The sequence below is a fragment of the Zonotrichia leucophrys genome, chromosome 2 (assembly GCF_028769735.1).
Source record: "Zonotrichia leucophrys gambelii isolate GWCS_2022_RI chromosome 2, RI_Zleu_2.0, whole genome shotgun sequence".
NCBI lineage: Eukaryota > Metazoa > Chordata > Aves > Passeriformes > Passerellidae > Zonotrichia > Zonotrichia leucophrys.
Window position 1 is genome coordinate 45236085 of NC_088171.1, and position 17985 is coordinate 45254069.

At 43.5% G+C, this 17985-nt stretch overlaps 1 protein-coding gene across 1 annotated transcript in view; it reads right to left on the reverse strand.

Annotated features, from left to right (window-relative positions):
- TMC2 (transmembrane channel like 2) overlaps positions 1-17203 on the reverse strand; it is a 30171-nt gene extending 12968 nt beyond the window's left edge. Inside the window, exons 1-12 of the mRNA XM_064704819.1 lie at positions 17158-17203; positions 16797-16844; positions 14492-14843; positions 13595-13747; positions 11287-11377; positions 10283-10364; positions 9887-9993; positions 7974-8072; positions 4594-4736; positions 3030-3177; positions 2428-2616; positions 768-947 (exon numbers count right to left, since the gene is read on the reverse strand). Of these exons, the coding sequence (XP_064560889.1) occupies positions 768-947; positions 2428-2616; positions 3030-3177; positions 4594-4736; positions 7974-8072; positions 9887-9993; positions 10283-10364; positions 11287-11377; positions 13595-13747; positions 14492-14843; positions 16797-16844; positions 17158-17203 (1638 nt within the window). The remainder of the gene's footprint in view (positions 1-767; positions 948-2427; positions 2617-3029; positions 3178-4593; positions 4737-7973; positions 8073-9886; positions 9994-10282; positions 10365-11286; positions 11378-13594; positions 13748-14491; positions 14844-16796; positions 16845-17157) is intronic.
- Between the last annotated feature and the right edge of the window lie 782 nt (positions 17204-17985).

Sequence of the window (17985 nt, forward strand, 5' to 3'; positions counted from 1 at the left end):
CCAGACAAAACCATCAGAAAATAGAAAACATGGAGGTGCTTGAAGAATCCTGCTCCTTAGCAGTTACCACCCCGTGTACAAATACCTGTTCACAGTGGAGTCCCAGTGCTGGCAGTAGCACAGAAACTCCTCTTTTGCCTGGAGCAGGGGAACAGCTGAGAGTGGGTCAAGTCTCCATGAGTTTTTGGGGAACAAGCAGCATGCTCCCTGCACATGGAGGAGTCAGACTTCCTTCAAGACTCCTGTATGCAGATGTAGCCTTCACCCAGTCCTCCTCCTCCACATTATTCATAATTTTTCAGGGCAGAGCAAACCGCCCTGGTTCTTCTAATTCTTCCCCGTTTAAAACAGAGTAATTTTTTCTGTGGATAAGTTAGACATTTATCCTTTCCTGCAGTTATCTGTCCACAACATACTACCAGGATAATGTTAAAGAGGGGAGGCAGGGGAAGAGGATTATAAATTGTATCCTCAGGGTGTGCAGTAATAGAAATTGCAAACAATGTCAGATGGAGAAAAAAAAATAGAATTGCCCTAACATGCTGTGATTTTAGGAAGACAACAACTATGCTCTTTTCAGGTCTGTAAAGAGAAGCCAGGGACTCTGCTTGGTGAGTCTCCCTGGGGCACTGCTCAAGAGGACTGGGGACAGAGCAAGCACCTGCTGCAGAAGGGGTGATTGTCCCTGCTGGCTGTGAGGACAGAGTATGTTCACCCTCAGCTCTGGGAAATGCTATTTGACCGTGGCTTTTTGGCTCAGCTCTTACTTTTTCGTTGACATCATCCATCAAGGCCAACAAAAACGTGTAGAGGTTTCCCAGGAAGAGCGCGAAGATCCGCCCCAGCTGCCACTTCAGCCCGATGCGGGGATGGTAATTTTCTAGGGCAGCGATGGTCTCAAACAGTGGAGGGCAAAACATGCCCAGCAAGGACATCACAATTTCAACCTGCCACGTGAGGAAAATGAGATAACTGCTCATAGTAACAACAGTGACTATCTTACTTTGGGCAGAGCAGGAGCTGCTGGCAACTGGTTGGATATTTCTGAAGGATTTATAAAGGGGAGGGAGTCAAAACAACCTCAGCTTCTGGCTTCACTCAGCGTGCAGGCAGCACAGCGTCAGACTTCAGGGCCAGGCTGCAAGACTTGCTCTTGCAGGAGCATTTTTGCTCTTATCTCAAAGGGATGAGCTCCAAAGAATTTGCTCCCTGTCAGTCCAGACTCATGAATATTTAGGTTCCTCAAGTACCTTGCAGTATTGCTTGCATCAGCTCCAAGGTTCTTATTTTAGTTTCAGAGGAAGCGCAAGACTTGGCTTGTGTGCATAAAGATAATTAGTCAATGCTAATGTTTATTTTCCACGTTCAGCACCTTTGCTTTTGCAGAAGGCATTTACAGACTTGAGCAGAAGCACGTCAAGATCTCAGTTTTGCAGCTCAAGAAAATGTGTCCCAGTGGTATCTTTGTGCCTCTTTATGATGCCAGACACTAAGTTGTACTGTAGTCAACGAGGTCATTGGCCAGTTAAGGTTAGCTCAGGCATGACTTAAAGGCTTTAAATTTTTTTATAGCCCTTTGGGCCCATGGCCTGCATCTGTACAGGTGCAGGTAGTCTCTGACTCCTCTTTGTACTTTTCTTTCCAGGAGAAGTAACAGTACCCAGCACTATATTTGTTCAGATCTCACGTTATCACCAGGAAAAGCTCAGACATTAAAGTTTTTTTAATAAGATTTTTTTTTCTTTGGTAAAAATCTATTGTGATAAAGCATTTGGTAAGCAAGTGCTGTCTTTCTAAAGTTTTCTGAATGAATTTTAAAAATGCATGGCTTTGGATTTAATTTGGCTTTGATATATAAATACATGTTAATGTAGTAGACATTGAAATTAAACCTTTGCATAGGTTGAAATGTTTTTTGCTGTATGTGAAGAGCTTAAAGATTTGAACTTCTCATTCCAAAATCAGACAAGGGAAACTTTGACAGTTGACATTTTTTTGCAGGTTCTAAAGTTTTATTCCCATTATTCAAGGTGAATGACAAAGATTTGATTTTAGAGTTAAGTCTGATTACAAACATTTCTAACACCCAGGGAGCTTTCTAGTACAACAGAGTTTGGGAGTGTCATGATGCAACTTGATTCTTAAGATGGTGATTGGTATTGGAAGTGCTGAAAAGCATTGACTTTTCTAGTGATTTATTATAAGAGTATTTTCCCTTCTCTGCAGTAGTTGTTAATTTGCCCTAGGAACTTTCAGGGAGATCGATGTGCATTGCAGCTACAACCCGTGCAAAGGTACTGAAGGGCACTCCTGGGCCCTGCTAGGGAATCCCCCTGCCTTGGATGCTGTCCTCAACCTGTGACAATTAATTTGCTGACGTCCAAAGGAAATTATCCTAAAAGAAAACTGGAAGCAAAGTTTCCTTACCTCATTTCTTTCATACCATCCAACGTTTTGCATTTTGGAAAATGTCTGGGAGCGTTTCACCACAAAATAAATGAGGTAGCCACTCCCACACAAGCAGCATATGATGAGGACATTGGCCAAAACCCGCAGGAACCTCCTCAGGTGGATATTCTCATCCTTGTTGCTTTCTTGCTCATCTACAATGGACTCCTGAAAAAAACAGGAGGGGTGCCTAAGAAATTGGGATGGATATCTTGTACCACCATGCATGAGGTGACATCACAAGGTTTTTCACCCTATGAAATTCAATCTTCTTCTATTCTGGCTAGATCCAACTTGGCAGTTTTGGTTAAATTCAAACTAACCTCCATAGAGGCATCAAATGGCAAAGAGCCTGAGATATCCCAGGGGAACTACACTCATAATTACTACAAATTCTTTTAAAGGCCAAAAAAAGGGAGTTAGGGAATGCGGGTCACAGAAGCTGGAGCTGCCATGGATCAGCACCATGCCCTGTTCCTTTGGAGAGATGCTGAGTGGGTATCCAGATTTCCCCTTAAATCTCTGCCATTGGTAGGTGCTGGCAGTGTCTCCAGGAGCAGGCAGAGGACAGTTAGGTGTACCTTGAAGCTGGTGGTGATGGATGCAAACTTGTTGTCTGCTGTCTCTGGGTTGCCAATGAGGTAGTCCCAGCTGGTGAACATTTTCCAGCTGAAAATGAAGTTGTTATCATCCCCATCTGCCGTGCTCTCGTTGGCATTGCGAGCCATCCTGCGTGAGGGTGTGAGCAGTGACAAGGTCAGACAGTGCTCCACAGAGCCATCATACACAATTCAGCTTTGCACAGCTTGGGTAAGATGGAGTGGGGCAACCATTCCTGGGGCTTGGGAATGACTAAAATGTGCCACTGGACTTTAGGTCTAAGGAGGACTGAACTGGCAGGGCCTTCTATTAAAAATAGTGATACAGAAAAAAACTAGCACAGGTGATAAAAGAGGTTAAGGATTGCTTTGTCCAGCTGGTGCCTGAAGAAAGTTTTTTCACAGTGCTTCTGGGTCCTAGGCTGCAGTATATGGTTATGGCTACCTTTAGTTAGTTAAATTTAGTCAAAACCTCCATGTCCTATCCAATACACTGCAGCACAAAGGTTTAGTGAGACTTCACTTGCTGCACAATGCTGGAGCCAAAGAGCTTGCAGGAAGTCATGCAGGGAAGGAGAAAGGATTATTCTTGTTAATCAGCATAGGAGCAGATATGGCTTCTGCTGTTTCCTCTCTATTATTTGATCCCTGAAATCCTTCTGTAAGTGCCCCTAGAGTTTCTAGCATTAGTCCCTCAAGGAAGGCAAGACAACAGATGCTGCAATTTCATGGCAAATGTACAGCAAATCCCCATGTCCCACTCCAGCCAAAGGCTCAAGTAGCTCCTTCTGCTGCACGGCAATATGGCCTGTTTCAGGAAGCTATACAAATCTCTGGGCTTATCCTTTCTTCCAAAGAAAGGAAGAACTTTTCATGGCATGTCCTTCAGGCAGAGATAGAGGGGCTTATTTTTTTATTTTTAACTTTGCAGAGACCATTACAGCACTGACAAGTGCTTTGGTTGTGGGAGCCTCACTGAGGCTGGGGACAGTGCAAAAGAGACAGAAATTGTGGCCACTTTTAAACTCCACTGATTAATTTAGGGACTCAACAAACACAGTCTGGTAGCACTTGGCTCTTTTCTGCAACCCTTGCACTGTCTGTGGGACACATGTTGTCTTTCAGGAATGTTTAATTTGCAATGAAAGCACGCAAAAGGAACATTTGAAATTTACTGCAAGTAAAATCCTCCTTCATTTACAAAATCTACCTGTTTGGTGGCTCTGTAGTAATGTTGGAGGAAGGGTTAAAGAGATCTGGAGGGGAGGAGAAGGAAGAGGATGGCTGGAGTAGGAAGGGCTCAGAATAGTGCACATGGGCACACAGATGAGGCAGGGGAGTGCCCGGTGCCCTCTGCCCACCAGAGCCAGGGTGGTGGATGGGGATGCTGAGTGCAGGAAAGCAGCAGGCACACACCCTCCTTTACCCACATTCCCCCAGCCATCCAGCCAAGGCTGGACCAAGTCTGGGTGCCCAGGGAGGGGAGCCAGCTGTGAGACACATCTGGGTGGATTTTGCAGAGGGGTCAGTTGTCGGCTGCGCTTACGATCTTATTACAACCATCAGGCTGTAGCCAAATACGCTGATCCCAACCATGAAATATGCCATTGGCAGCCTGTATTTCAACCAGCCAATTGTCCTCTGGTTGTTGTAGTAGCCATAAAAGAGCGCTGAGTATTTGATGTAGCCCTGGAGGGAAAGCAAAAGAAATCCTGTGTAAGCTGTGCAGCTTCTTCTCTGCAGGAAAGGGGTTTCTAGAGAAAACTGAAGATTTAAAACAAGGAAAATCACCCTGGAAAAGTTTTTACAGTCTCATTCTTGTCTGTTTGCTGCTCTGGCACCTTTGAAAGCCATATTCCTAAGAGTTTATCTTCCTAAGAGAGGTAAGATGAGGGAGACCATGTCAGAGGATAGTGGCTTAAAACTAAAATGTGGTTTTGATTCATCACTGTTTCATCCCTCCTAGAAAAACATCCTTATTGTTCTTTGTGGCTGCAGCCCACCTGCTTCTCTAAGCCAATAATCAAACACTCAGATCTAGTATAAAAGCAGTAGCAAAGGGCCTTCCTGCCATGATATGAAACTTTTCCTTTCAGGTAGGAGGCAGCTGATGCTCAGTGCCTTGCAGATTTAGTTCCTTTTACTGGTTGCCACCTGCAGAGCAAATATAACTAAAGAGTGAAATCAAAGCATTACTTTCCTGAGGAAAGCAGAGCTCAGACACAATATCAACCATGTTGTCTCAAGTAATCTTTTTTTTGCTGTGCAATCTGTTGGGCATTCAACGAGAATGCAGATCACCTAATCCGCATTAGCAATCTCTCCCTGGTTTTCTGTCATATCTCATCCAAGTTGATGTGTATCACTGCACATTGTCCTTCTCTGGTTTTTGCTCCTTGTCTTTCAGCTCCTAAGTTCAGTGTACTTAATCAGTCTGGCCATGATAGTTGAGCAAGCTCCCCTCTGATCAAGCCTTTGGAAAGACACGACTTGAAGCTTGTATCAGAGCCTGAGTAATGGATCTTGTCTGGAGATATTGAAGGGTTTACATGGAAAGGGGCTTCTGGGGCTGTCTAACCAAGCCCCCTGCTCAAAGCAGAGCTAATTGGAAAAGGAAGTATTGTGGCTCAGGGCTATGTCCAACTGAGCTTTGAAAATCTCCAAGGACAGAACTTCCACGACCTTTCTGGGCCTCTCATCCAGTGTTTGACCACCTTCCCTTGATCAATCAAACTAAGCTCCCCCAAAAACTCTTGACTTTTTATCCCTAGACTAATAAAAAGCTTTGGTACCCCCAGGTGCCACAGATGCTGCATTTTTGCCCTGCACAAAGGGCTCTGCCACAGGTCCAGGACCACTCTGTGTGTGCTTCTACCAGGGCAGCAAGCCTGTGGCTGGCACAGCCCAGCACGGCTGCCTGGGGCTTGCTGCACACAGTATCTGCTGGGGAGGAGTGGTGGAAGAAAGCCTGGGGAGATATAATGTCCCTGGAAGGCGCTAGTGAAGTTTGCTTCTCAAGCTGTAATTCCAAACCTTTGTCTTCCCGATTCATCAGATGCCAGGGACTGAAAAATGAGTTTCTCTGCTCACATCATCCAGTATGCTCTTTAAACTCCATTTGTGAGACATGGTGTCTGGTGCCCAAGTGAGATTTATTCCTTTCTACTCCTCTAGAAATCTGTGATGTGACCTCCTTCCTGCCAAAGCATACATTTCCCCAGCTCCTGTCTCCTGAAAGGTATTTTTCAGGGTAACAGCATTGACTCCTCATTTATGCCTACTCTGATTTATATTTCCCCCCTGCACCTCTCCTGTGGAGCATGCTGGAATAAGCTTCTATTCATTTTCAAAGGGGAAAACCTCTGCACAGGGCTTCATTTGACTTCTCCTGGCTGCAGAGGGTGTTGGTGTACTGGGCTGCCCCATGGTTGGAGGTGTTTCTTGAGCTTTAATATCATTCCCTGATGTCAGACAGGAAGGGAATGGGTGCTGGATGGGGACCTGTACAGCAGAGGGGTTCAGAGCACCAACTCCTCAGTGACAGCAGGGGAATGTAGATGTGTGTACCAAGCCAGAGGCAGGAGACCGGCAGGTCATGGAAGTAAGCATTTCCTGGAAGCATGCAGCCTCATCCAGAGACAAGTTTCCTTACTGATGGGTCTATTACTTATGGTCTCCCAGAGAAAATCAGCAGCTGCATTTAATCAGCACTCCTTCAGAATTTTTGGTTTGTTTGTTTTGGGGTTTTATTTTGCTTTTTATTCTTCTGGCTTAATGAATTTAAATACTACCTCTTATATTTTTGCTGTGCACTGCTCTAATTAGTTTTTCATTCCTTACACTTGTATTAAAAATCTCCCTAATTCACCTCTGAATTCTGGATTCTGACAGTGAGGGAAAGTGCAGGGAGAGGAAGAGTTGAAAGGATCCTCAGCAGATTATGGGGGGGGGGCAGTAAATGAAGACCTGGCCCTGGCAGGTTCCTGGACACCAGTATTTGAAGCCTTATTAATAGATTAGTTTAAATAATCTGGTTTACAAGAAAGTAGCTTTTCTTTTTGTTTGGTTGCTTTTTGTTTCGCTGGTTTGGTTTTTTTTTTAGCTAAAGAAATTGCAAAGGGGTTTATTACGGAAGGACTTTAGCTTGTGGTCCCATGCTTGTAGCATGTGGACCAGTGCTGATAAAATTTAAAAAAACATTTCCAGAAGTAACTACTTTGAAAGTCAGATCCCAAGGCACCAGTTACATCCGAAAGTCTTCACCCCCTGCACATACCTGTTCTTGGGCTGTCACCTAAAAACACTTAATCCCTTTGGCTTAAATCTTCAAAGTAACTGAGGTGGGAGGTGGATTGGTATTGCAGGCAATCACCCAGAGATGGCTGGAAACTTGGATATTTCCTTTGGGTACAAGTCCTAAACCTTTGTTTGCACTTCAGGCTCATGTAAATATTTCAGGGAAACAGGGAGGGCAGGCCCATGGGGAGGAACCCCCTTTCCAAGCACTTTCAGCGGTCTAGCAAGGTGATCCCTGCTTGTGAAGGGGGTCTGCAGCTGAAGTCTCTGTCTGGCTGCTGGGTTTGGAGCAGCTCCAGCCTCTCACCTGTGTGCTTGCTGCCTTTCCAGTTGGAAGCAAAGTGGCTTTTGCGGCTGCACACACATGATGCATGCCAGGCAGCACATTTGTACATGGAAGTGGTTCAAATCCATATGCAGGTGTCTGCTCGTGGACATGCTGCTTTGGGCAGAAATCTCAGCATCCACCAAGATTATGTTGCAACTAAAGGCTTTCCAGACTTCTTCTGGAAGAAATAGGTGCTCCACTGGTTTAGGCTTGGAACAAAATCGTCCTTGTAGCATCACTAACTTCAGAGGGGTTTAGGAGGTATTCAAATGATCTTTTATGATTAACACTTATATGCTTACCTCAAAATCCCAAAGTACTGAAAAATCCATAGCTGTTGCTTGTTCAGCCCGGGGTACAGTTTTCCTTGGCAAACTCCCATAAGGCATTCCCATCAGGACCTGGAGAACATTCATAACAATCATGCATGTATACTATAAAACACCAAAGAGTTTTTAACGGTTTTTTTTTTTTTTTGATGAGTCTGTCTTGTTTTGCTTTTGGTTGGTTTTCCTTTCCTGTTGATTTTGATATGTATTTTATTTCTTAATGCTAGAGCAGCAGTTTTTAAAGAACTGCTTAGCATTAATTTAATTTATAATTATTTAGTATCAATTATATCTATTACTATTTAGTACTAAGTATATTTAATAATGTACAGTATTACATTTATTTTTTATACTTAGTATTAATTTCACACAAATAACCAGAGGACTTCCCTTTCCCTGGACATATCCATTGCACAGGAAATATTTTTTGGAGAAACTGTACCCTCAAGGAACATCTGCAGTTGAAATGTCCTTAGTTTGGCAAGGAGTTCTTTGCTTGAACTTCATGGGTCTAATGCAGTAAAGGGATTAGCTCCATCTATTTATGCAGAGCTACTCCTCTGAGAGAAGTCAAGAGCACTGGGTCAAGCTTGCAATATAATTTGTATTTTTCAGTCCTGAATTGAAAGATGTTCTCAAGGTGAGGTAAAGGGCAATTAGGTTTGGGGGAAAAAAAAGTATGACAAAAAGATGCAAAAAATAGTTTTCATGGCCCAGCCTGTCCTGATGGCTCCATGCAAAGCAGGTCTTGCAGCTGGAGCAGCAGTAGAAGTCCAGACAGAGAATGCTAAGGGCTATGGAAAATTATTATGTTTACAAGCTGACTGGTGCCAATACCAAAATATCTCATTAGCATTCATAGCCTAGAAAGGCATATCATCTATCACTTATTTTTTAGGGCTATCTAATTACACTCAAAATAATTTATGATTAAATGTTTATTGCCCAGCTACTCTCCCGTATCGTAACAGCTCAGTAGGCAGTGAGTAACAGTGTGCACACTTCAGAGAGGAGAGCTCCTGCCATATGCAGAGTTCCTAACCAAACACATTTGTATTGTTCAGTGCTAATGGTTATGTCTCCTCATCCTGAGGGGAAACTGAGCTTTCCCTTTCCATAGTGTGAGCAAGCACATTAAGAGGAACAAAAGCATGGTCCTCAGGAGACATTCTGCAGTGCATATTTGCTCCATAAAATTCTGCATTGAACAGAACAGATGCCACTGTCTGTGGATTGCACAGCCTTTAAATACTGCACTGAGTAATTTAGCCAGAGCTGTAATGGCTACATTAAAAAATTCTTCAATAAACGATCATATAAAGTTGGCTATGAGATCTTTTTCATTCTCCAAGAAGAGTGAGAAATAGAAAAACTAAAAATAAAACAATTGCTTGTGAATCATATGAATTGGAAGTACAAAAAAGGGTTATTTCCCAAGCAAGTGTTAGTTGGCAGAGTGCTGGGAAGTTGTCTCTTCCCCGAGGGGCTGTGCCATGGCTGCTGCCCCATGGCCATGCCCAAAACTGAGGGCACTTAATTATTTTCAGAGCACAATCCATTTCCTGTGGCTCGTGCAGACCAGATCTTGTACCTAGGATTGGAATGTCATGTTCTTCACTTTATTCAAAATGTAAAACTAGCCTTGAATTAGATTGATTGTTGAGCCCCTGTTTCAGCTGCTGGATGAGCAGCATCTCTGATAGCATTTGATGTCTCCTGATATCAATCCGACTTCTGCTCCTGTGTCAGTAACTCTTTGTAAATAATTGTCCTCAGGCATTTCATTTATCTGAAGTGATGCCTGTTATAAGGCATTTGTCCTGTCAATGCCATGTTTGTGTCAAGCAAAGGGCAAGATTTTCCTGAAAGGAGAATTAAGCACTTACCTCTGGAATGATAACCAGTCCAAATATTAACCCAAAAAGGACAAGATTTACTCCATACATCCAGCGCAGAAATATGAAGTAGGAAGCAACAGAGGACCCAAAGTGACCTTAAAGGAGAAGACATTTCATGGTTAGGAGTTTAGGAGGGTTGAAGAGTCCTCAGCAGCCCTTTACCCTCAGGTCTCCCCATGAGAGATTCCCCATGAGCCTCCCAGGAGTCCCCACAGCTGCTGGAGAGAGCAGCACCTGGAGCTGCCAGGGGTGTGTGCCCCTGTCTGGCACTGATGCCCAGGGCGAGTGGAGACTGTGGATCAGGAAGCTGGAACATTGCTTGTAGGGAAGACAAGGCAATCTTAGAAAATGTCCCACTGCCACCACACAGCAACTTCAACTTACTCTCCACTTCCTTTATCTTCATCTCCCAGGGTATGCACTGAGTTTTAAAATTTTCAAAGTCTCTCTTAAATTTCACCCATTTCTGAAACAAGACAACATTGCAGTGAGCAGAGAGGTGTGAAGAGGGGGTCTGCTCTTAAGCAGGGCTCTCTAATATCAGAGTTTGATAGCATGATTAGGTGTGGGTGTAAAGTCCAAAGCAGGAGCTCTGGTCTGGGTCTTATCTTTTGGACTATTTCAGAAACTCCCTTCAACCAAAAATCCGCCCCTCCCACTCCCAAGTGTTCACATTTATGATTTGAGTTTTAAGAGTTTTAACCTTTTCAGGCTTTTGGAAAGCTGCAGTTGTACTATGGCTTGATCAGATTGTATAAGAGTGGGAAATTCAGACCTGCCTCTGGACTGAAAGAATTGGTTCAGAACAAACTCTACTTAAAACAACATTTAGTTTGATAAAACACTGAGCTTGAATCTTTCCTCCCAAGGCCAGCAGCTAAACTCCCATTGATTTCATAATCTCAGGTCTGGCTCTGTTTTGCACTTCTCAATGTAATCTCCATGACAACATGCAACTTGGCTACCAACTTCAAAGCACAGCCATCGTTCTCCCTGTTATCTCCTCATCACTGGAGAAGATGAAATTTTACAGGATGAGGGGCAGGGCAAGAGTTTGGCAGGGCCTCTTTTCCCTTTAGGGATGTCTTTTCTTACATATCCAGGTTTTGGAGATTGCAGCCAGAAAGCCATGGTTTTCCCTGCTCCTGTAAACCCTCCTTTGCTTCAGGAAAGGTCACAATCAGGTTCAGGTAGGTGTGAATTTCCCCCTGTTCTTTCTGCATTAGTTGTAGATTTGAAGCCAGCTAGTATTTTTTTGAATGTGGGCAGGAAGTTTTATTCTGACTTCCTTGTGCCTCTTTCACCAAATAGAGGTCAATAAACCCAGAAATGTGCTGAATACACAACTGAGCACCCAAGCCTTTCTCTGGCATCACTGTAGCACTTACCTTCGCCATCATCATCTTATATGCATACAACTTTTTGCCCTTTCCTTTTCCCAGTGCTCCTTCAAACTTCTCTACAAAATCTTGTGCCTCCCTAATTGGAATAAAAACAAGCAGGTTGTTAAAGCAGCAGAGGGGTCTTTAGCTTTTCACCACTGCCTGCACCAGTGGGAAAAGCAACCGTGCTCATAGTGAGGTGGGGACTTGGTGTCTTTCCCCACCTGCTCTCTGCTGATCAGTTGCTGTGCCATGTAGAGCTCAGACACCCACACAGGATTAGCTGTCAGGTCCCCAAAGCACTCACATCCATATAGAAATGTTTTATATTAGCTTTAAGTATTGTTAGTGCCCCAAATCTTGCTCCACACTTCTCCCTGGGTGCAAACTAAAAGCCTGCCCGTTTCTCTCGCTGCAGAGCTCTCTCAGCCTGTGTGTCTGTTATAATTTTTCTCTCCTGATGCATTGGTCAAGGAGAAAATAACATTGCCTAGTGAAATAAACTCCAAGAGGATGCAGAGCTTCCTTTTATGAACACCTCCCAGGATAAATATGAGAGATGTGCAAACAGCCCAAGGGGATAATCTCAGTGCCAGAGGAATGAGAGTATGCTAGTCAGGAGTAAAATCAAGCTGCAAAATGAAACTAGTTTTACACTAGGATATCTAAGGGAAATACAGAGGAAAATAGTCTAGGTAGATGCTGTTATGCTGAGCTTGTGAATAAAATTATATTGTATATTGGCATTGCCAATGAAAAGAGATTAAATCTCAGGAGCTGGGAGGTTTTATGCCATCCTAAGCCTGTGGGAAGATGGACTTCCACTTGGTATAAATAGTTGGCTAGGTCAGCCTGTAACCTTGGGAAAATCACCTGTGATTCCATTTGCAAACCTAAAGTGAGATTTCTAAGTCTTGAAGATATTGTTTTGCTCTCTTTGTGTTTTACACCCCTCATCTGTGCAATGTGGCTCATAATTTCTTCTCTCAGGGTTGAGTCCATGCAACCAAAAATATCTAATGGGTGTACAGTGTGCTGAGAGCCTTTCTGGAGACCCCTGCACAACATGTGCAACAGTTTTGTTGAGGTTCATTAGTAGGTAGTGATGATTTCTGTAGCTCAGAAATAAGATGAAAGGATGGAAGGACATTGTAAACATGATCATAAGCAGAATTTTAGTCAGTATCCTACACCACAGGGGAAAAAATGCATCAGAAATAACTCTGCTTTGCTCCTTTTTTTTTTTCTTACAGAAATTTGTAATTTTAGGGCCATAAGAATTTATTTGTTATGAGCTCAGACACATAGCACAGCTGTGAGGTGGAAAAGCTACTTTAACACAGCTTCCCTGTTATAGATCTTTGTCTAGATTTTCAGAAGTAATTGGCAGTGTTCATGATTCCTGATTTTATTGGAAGATGGAACAGGTCTTGGCCTTCAGGGCATAAAGGAGAGACACAAAGACACATGGTGACTGTCAGCTTTGATAGCACAGTCCCTGCAGCTCTGAGCAACCTCTCAGCAAATACAGAGCTGGGGCATCACCACTCCCTCTGGGGCTGTGTCATGGTTTAACATAGCTTGGTTTTTAGTTAAAAAGAAAATGTATGTGTGCTTTGCAATGCTATTTTGAAATCTCTCCTGGCAGAAAGGGGTTTCAGAAGTTCCTTAAGCAGTAGAGCTGGGAGCTGAATCATTGCCCTGACAGGGGAATGGTTTGTTGTGAGCCGTTCCCTACCAACCCATGGGTTTTGATTTCTCTGGTCAGCTCTGCCCCACTGTCCCCCATTGCCCAGCACTGAGGGGTCTCTGCTGCTGCCTGAGTTGTTCCCACCTTCATCAGGGTCAGTGTGGCAGATTTCTCTTTGCTCCATAAACCTCTGAAAATAATACAGCATTTTTTCCAAGCAGCCCCATCTCAGGACTGTGCACTAACAGGGCACTGGGCTGCTCTGATTTCTGTCTGACAAAAGACATGAATAAGCAAGCCAGGGTACCGAGTTTGCTTTAACAAGCAGCCTGACTGTAGTGAGTCATTTGGTTTTACATACGAGGCTAGAATGTCCTGGCCGTGGGTATCAGTTGAACAGATTTGCACTTTGTCTGTTCTTTGGTTACAGAGGGGGAAAATCAGATTGCATATTTTAACTCCGGTCATTTTTAGCCAGACAGGCTGGCCAGGTTATGCCAGTCACTATTTCTGATACTACGGTGTTACAGCAGCAGCAAATATGTAATTTCAAGGAAAGACACAGTGCACCTCATAACAGTCAGCAGAGAGCCCAGGAAGGGGGGTTCCCATTTTGATGGGTACCTGAGCACCGAGAGCTTCTTCACCATCCTCCAGGGCTTGTTCCTCATGGTGGAAATCAGTTTTTTCTTTTGCTCCACCTGCTCCTTCAGCATGGCGAGCTCTTCCTCTGACAGTGACTCCTCATCAGAGGAGTTGGAGGAAGCTGAAGAAGTACTGGAAGACACACAAAATAAAGGACACAGAAAACCTCACAGGGGTTAGAGGGAAGACCTTGATTGGGGTAGGCGGACTGCTGCTGCTGGTCCTGGGGATTCCACTCCAGTGTGGGCACAGTGCCTCAACATCCCCTGGCTCAGTGTGATGCCAGTGCCCATCACACTCGGAGCAAGGCTGTTTCCAGCCAGGATAGTGAGGAGCCAGTTTTGCCCCACTACAATTTACTCAATATTGTGCTTTGGGCCACATATCAGCTAAAGAACATTGCCTACAGCTTCCAGGGCTACAGCTGGCTCCAGAAAAATGGTTTTCATGCCTTCATAACAAAATGGGAGAGATATGGATAGAAGACAAAGGTTGGGACAAGCAAGATTTGGAAGAGGAAGAGAATTGAAAACACAAGGGATACATTTTATCTGGAACGTTTCCATAGACCAACCAAAAAAAGGTCTCCATGCCCAAATTTCTCAAGATACTTTCTTTACGGGTGCTTTTCTACCCCCGGCTGTAGGTACTAAGACTCCACTACATGCATAGACCTGATCCTGGTTGAGAAATTATAATGACTTGGAAACAGTTTGTTTTTGTGGAATTTTACACTGTTTTCCACTGTGTCTCTTTAAGGAGAGCCGGAAGTTTTTTGCAGTCTATTGGTTTTGCCATTCTGATCCACATGCCGCTGGCATGTCAATATCGCTGCCAGTCTGAACAAGGCACAGTAGTCAGGGATTGTTTAATTACCTGTTCTTCCTGCCCTTCTTCTGTTTATTCTCCCCCTCCTTCCCTCTCTTGGTTGTTTTCTTTTCTTTGTTTTCTGATTCCTTTTGATCTTTGTTAGGAGCCGTTTTGCCTCTGTCTTTCTTCTGGCTTCCTTCTTCTCTTGCCTTTTTTCCATTTCTGTTTTTCCTTTGGTAATTTTTTCTCCTAGAAACTCTGTTTTGTTGGCTGCCATTGTCTTCCTCTTTGCTCTCATCTTCTTCTTTTTCTTCTTTTTCTTCTTTGTCTTTCTCTTGCTTTTTGCTTTGAAGTGTGCTTGCTCTGCCAGTTTCCCTAAGGCGTTGTTTGTTAGTTTTCTTGTCCTTTGCTTCATCTTCTGCAAGTGATAAAAAACAGTTACATTGGGAAATCCATGCTGGCAGAATAAAGATTCATCAGAAGAGCATGGGCAGACAGGACACCTGATGCAAACCCTGGCAAATTCAAAGAGCAGGTGCCTGTTGATCTCGATGGGCTTTGTGTTATGCCCTGTCCAAGAACCAGGTGGAATTCTGCTTGTGCAACTCCCATTTAGGACACCACAATTTAGCACATCAGTGACTTATATGTGACCATAAGAAGATTGGAAATTAGTTACAAATGCAAAAGCCCATCCATCAGGCAGCACAGACAGATATCTCCCTGACCTGTAAACACACCAGAACAAAGGAAACAGAAATTGCAGTCTGTCACACAATGTGTAGTTTGCTTGTTGATGCAATGTCCTTGAAAGATGTTTACTTTTCAAGGCTGGGAATGGAGTTCTTCTATTTATAGAGAGAAAAGGCACAGCACAGGCAGTATCTGGTTTTCTTTCTCTCTCTCAGTTTTCTTTTATATTGGATGGTCTCTATTCAGAGAAGAAAAAACCAGACAGTCTCCGAGGCACATTTCCTTCTTACTGGCATTGCAAGCTAAAAACCTCCTCTTTCCAGAAGTCAGAAATGCTTCCAGCTTAAAGTATTGAAGTAGAGCATGATTTAATTGCAGAATTTTATGGAAAGGGGGAAAAATTTTTCAAAAGTCCCCAAGTGTCTCCATCTCTTTCACTACCAAGCCCATTAAAATTAATAGTAAGTTTTCCAGAGTATTCTGGCTTATTTTCCAAAATTTCTGTCTGATGAAAGTAAAGAGTTGGAGATATTTTAATAGAAGAAGGAAATTGTGATGGAATGGGATCCAGAGTGTAAAATGAGGAGCCTAAAAGGTGAGAAAAATAGAAGCAAAAAAAAAATAAAAAATGAGTATTTGCATTTTTGGTTTGGTGAAAATCTAGAAATTAATGACAAGCAAATAGTTTCTGGGTTTTAGTGGTAAAAAATTAGTAGGCAGTGGTTGTCACATTTGACACTGGGAATGAGAAGGAGCTTCCAATTAATTTCTCAGGAGGCATCATGCAGGTTTCAGTTACTATGTAATGGTCCATCTAAACTGAATTTTGATCAATCATATAGATCAAAGGACCACCTGCTCTTTTTGGGAAAATGTTCATTTTGGACAGCTGATGATATAGGGGATTTTTTATTTGCAATCTCTCAAGTATTAGGCTAATTATGAAGCATTAATTTGTAACCTTTATCTTACTGCCTCTTTTGCCTACATGGAAAAGACAGCTATGATTTTTTTAATAAAATAACTTCTGGTAATTTGCTGTAGTATGAGAAAGTAAACTACTTTCTCATATTCTGTGAGTAATACAGACACAGTTGTGAACTGTTTTTGCAGTAACAGCTACATTTGTATCACCTTTCCAGTGCTGTTATGGTCTTACCTCTTAGCTCTCTCACTTGAGATATACTATACCTGCAGAGTTAAAGGTGTTTTTAGTCCTGTCATGGCTTTTCCTGGTTTCTCTCACAGCCATAAGTCTCCCTTCAATCCATTTTCATCATTATCGTCTTGCAGCCATGACTGATGAAGATCCCAGTGTGTTATGGTCTGAGCAAGCATTACGGGGGCAAGCAGGACCTCAGTGTAGCGCAAAGCAGCCCCAGCCCTGCACAGGGTGGTGCTTTACTGCAGTGCCTGATTTACTAGGGGCTGACTCCCAGGGGATGTGGGCTCTGACAGCCTCCAGCTCTGGGAACATGGATAAAACAGGACAGACTGCTTAAGAATGGCGCTTTAAATATCACTGTTATAAGTCAAACCTCAAGGGAAAAATCTGCTTGCTTGCAAGAAGCTCATGAAAGAGTTTGTGTTGTAGAGCAAGTCATAAGTCAGAGAGAAACAGAAAAGGTATCACCTCTTGTATTTCAAACAGGACCACATTTGTTAATCTCTACATTACCTTCACTCTCTGTGTCAGTTTCCACTTCTCCATCAAACTCTATTCCGGCTGCAAAACAAAGAACGAGGAGTAATTGCATTTGTTACTGGAATTTACACGTGTGATGCTTGACACAGCTGACCCTTAAGTTCCAGCTGAGCTTGGCAGAATATCTCTCATTGATTATACATTATATTCCTTCCCTACAGAGATGCTCTTAATATTTACTTTAGTCTGGCAGACTGATGAAAGTCCCCTGCCCGAGCAACGTGAAATTGTATGGTCTTCGAGAGATACAAAATGGTGTGCTCAGGAAGCCCCGAGAGGTTTAGTCAAGTATTTGGCAGCATGCAAACTGAAATGATCTCACAGTGATACCAACCATCTTCCAGGATGACCTGCAGAGAGCTTTTCTTTTTCTTCCCCATGGCAGGCTCCCGTCTATAGCCCAGACACGGTGGCTGCTGCGCTGCACACACACCCCAGTCATACACAGCTCACTCCCTCTTCCAGTGCCCATGTGCTTGTCTCCTTGGCATTGCAGGCAGATGGGCACGTCCAGCCGTCAGTGACCTCTTGCTCATGAGCCATGAGGACAGGGAGGGGTGGGAGAGGCAGGGAGAACTGGGGCTCTGCCTCAGCCTACCCAAACACTTTCCCTTCTTCTCCCTTCTCCCTGTGAAAAAAGCACCTGTTGGCATTGCATTGCATTTCATTATTTATACATGAAGGAAAGCCCTTTGGTGGGCACTTGGTGGTGTCGTATGAAACACAGACACAAGTCACGTCTGGTTCTGACATAAGCATGTGGCTGGAGGCTTTCAAAGGATCAATTTTCTTAATGCCATATTCTTTACTGACCTGCGACAATCTGTGTAACCCCGTTAGTCATTCTCCTGCATCTTATTAAATCTCTCAGCCAGTGCCCCTTGGGACACAGCTGTGGGTCACCTTTTGTCCTCCATGTGTGTCCCTTGGAGGGGACTCATGAGCTAATAGATGCAGCAAAGAGTCAGGAGTCAGGATACCAGGATCTCTCTTTCCTTTGCTCCTCTATTCTGTGTGACCTTTGCATACTCATTCCACTTGCTGGTAAAATAGGATAGATTTTCCTTCTAGGTGCTCTGAGGCTTAATTAATTAATGTGAGACCCTCATTTGGAAGGTCCTTTAGAACCACAAAGTATTGTATTGCATTCTGCAGCTTGCAG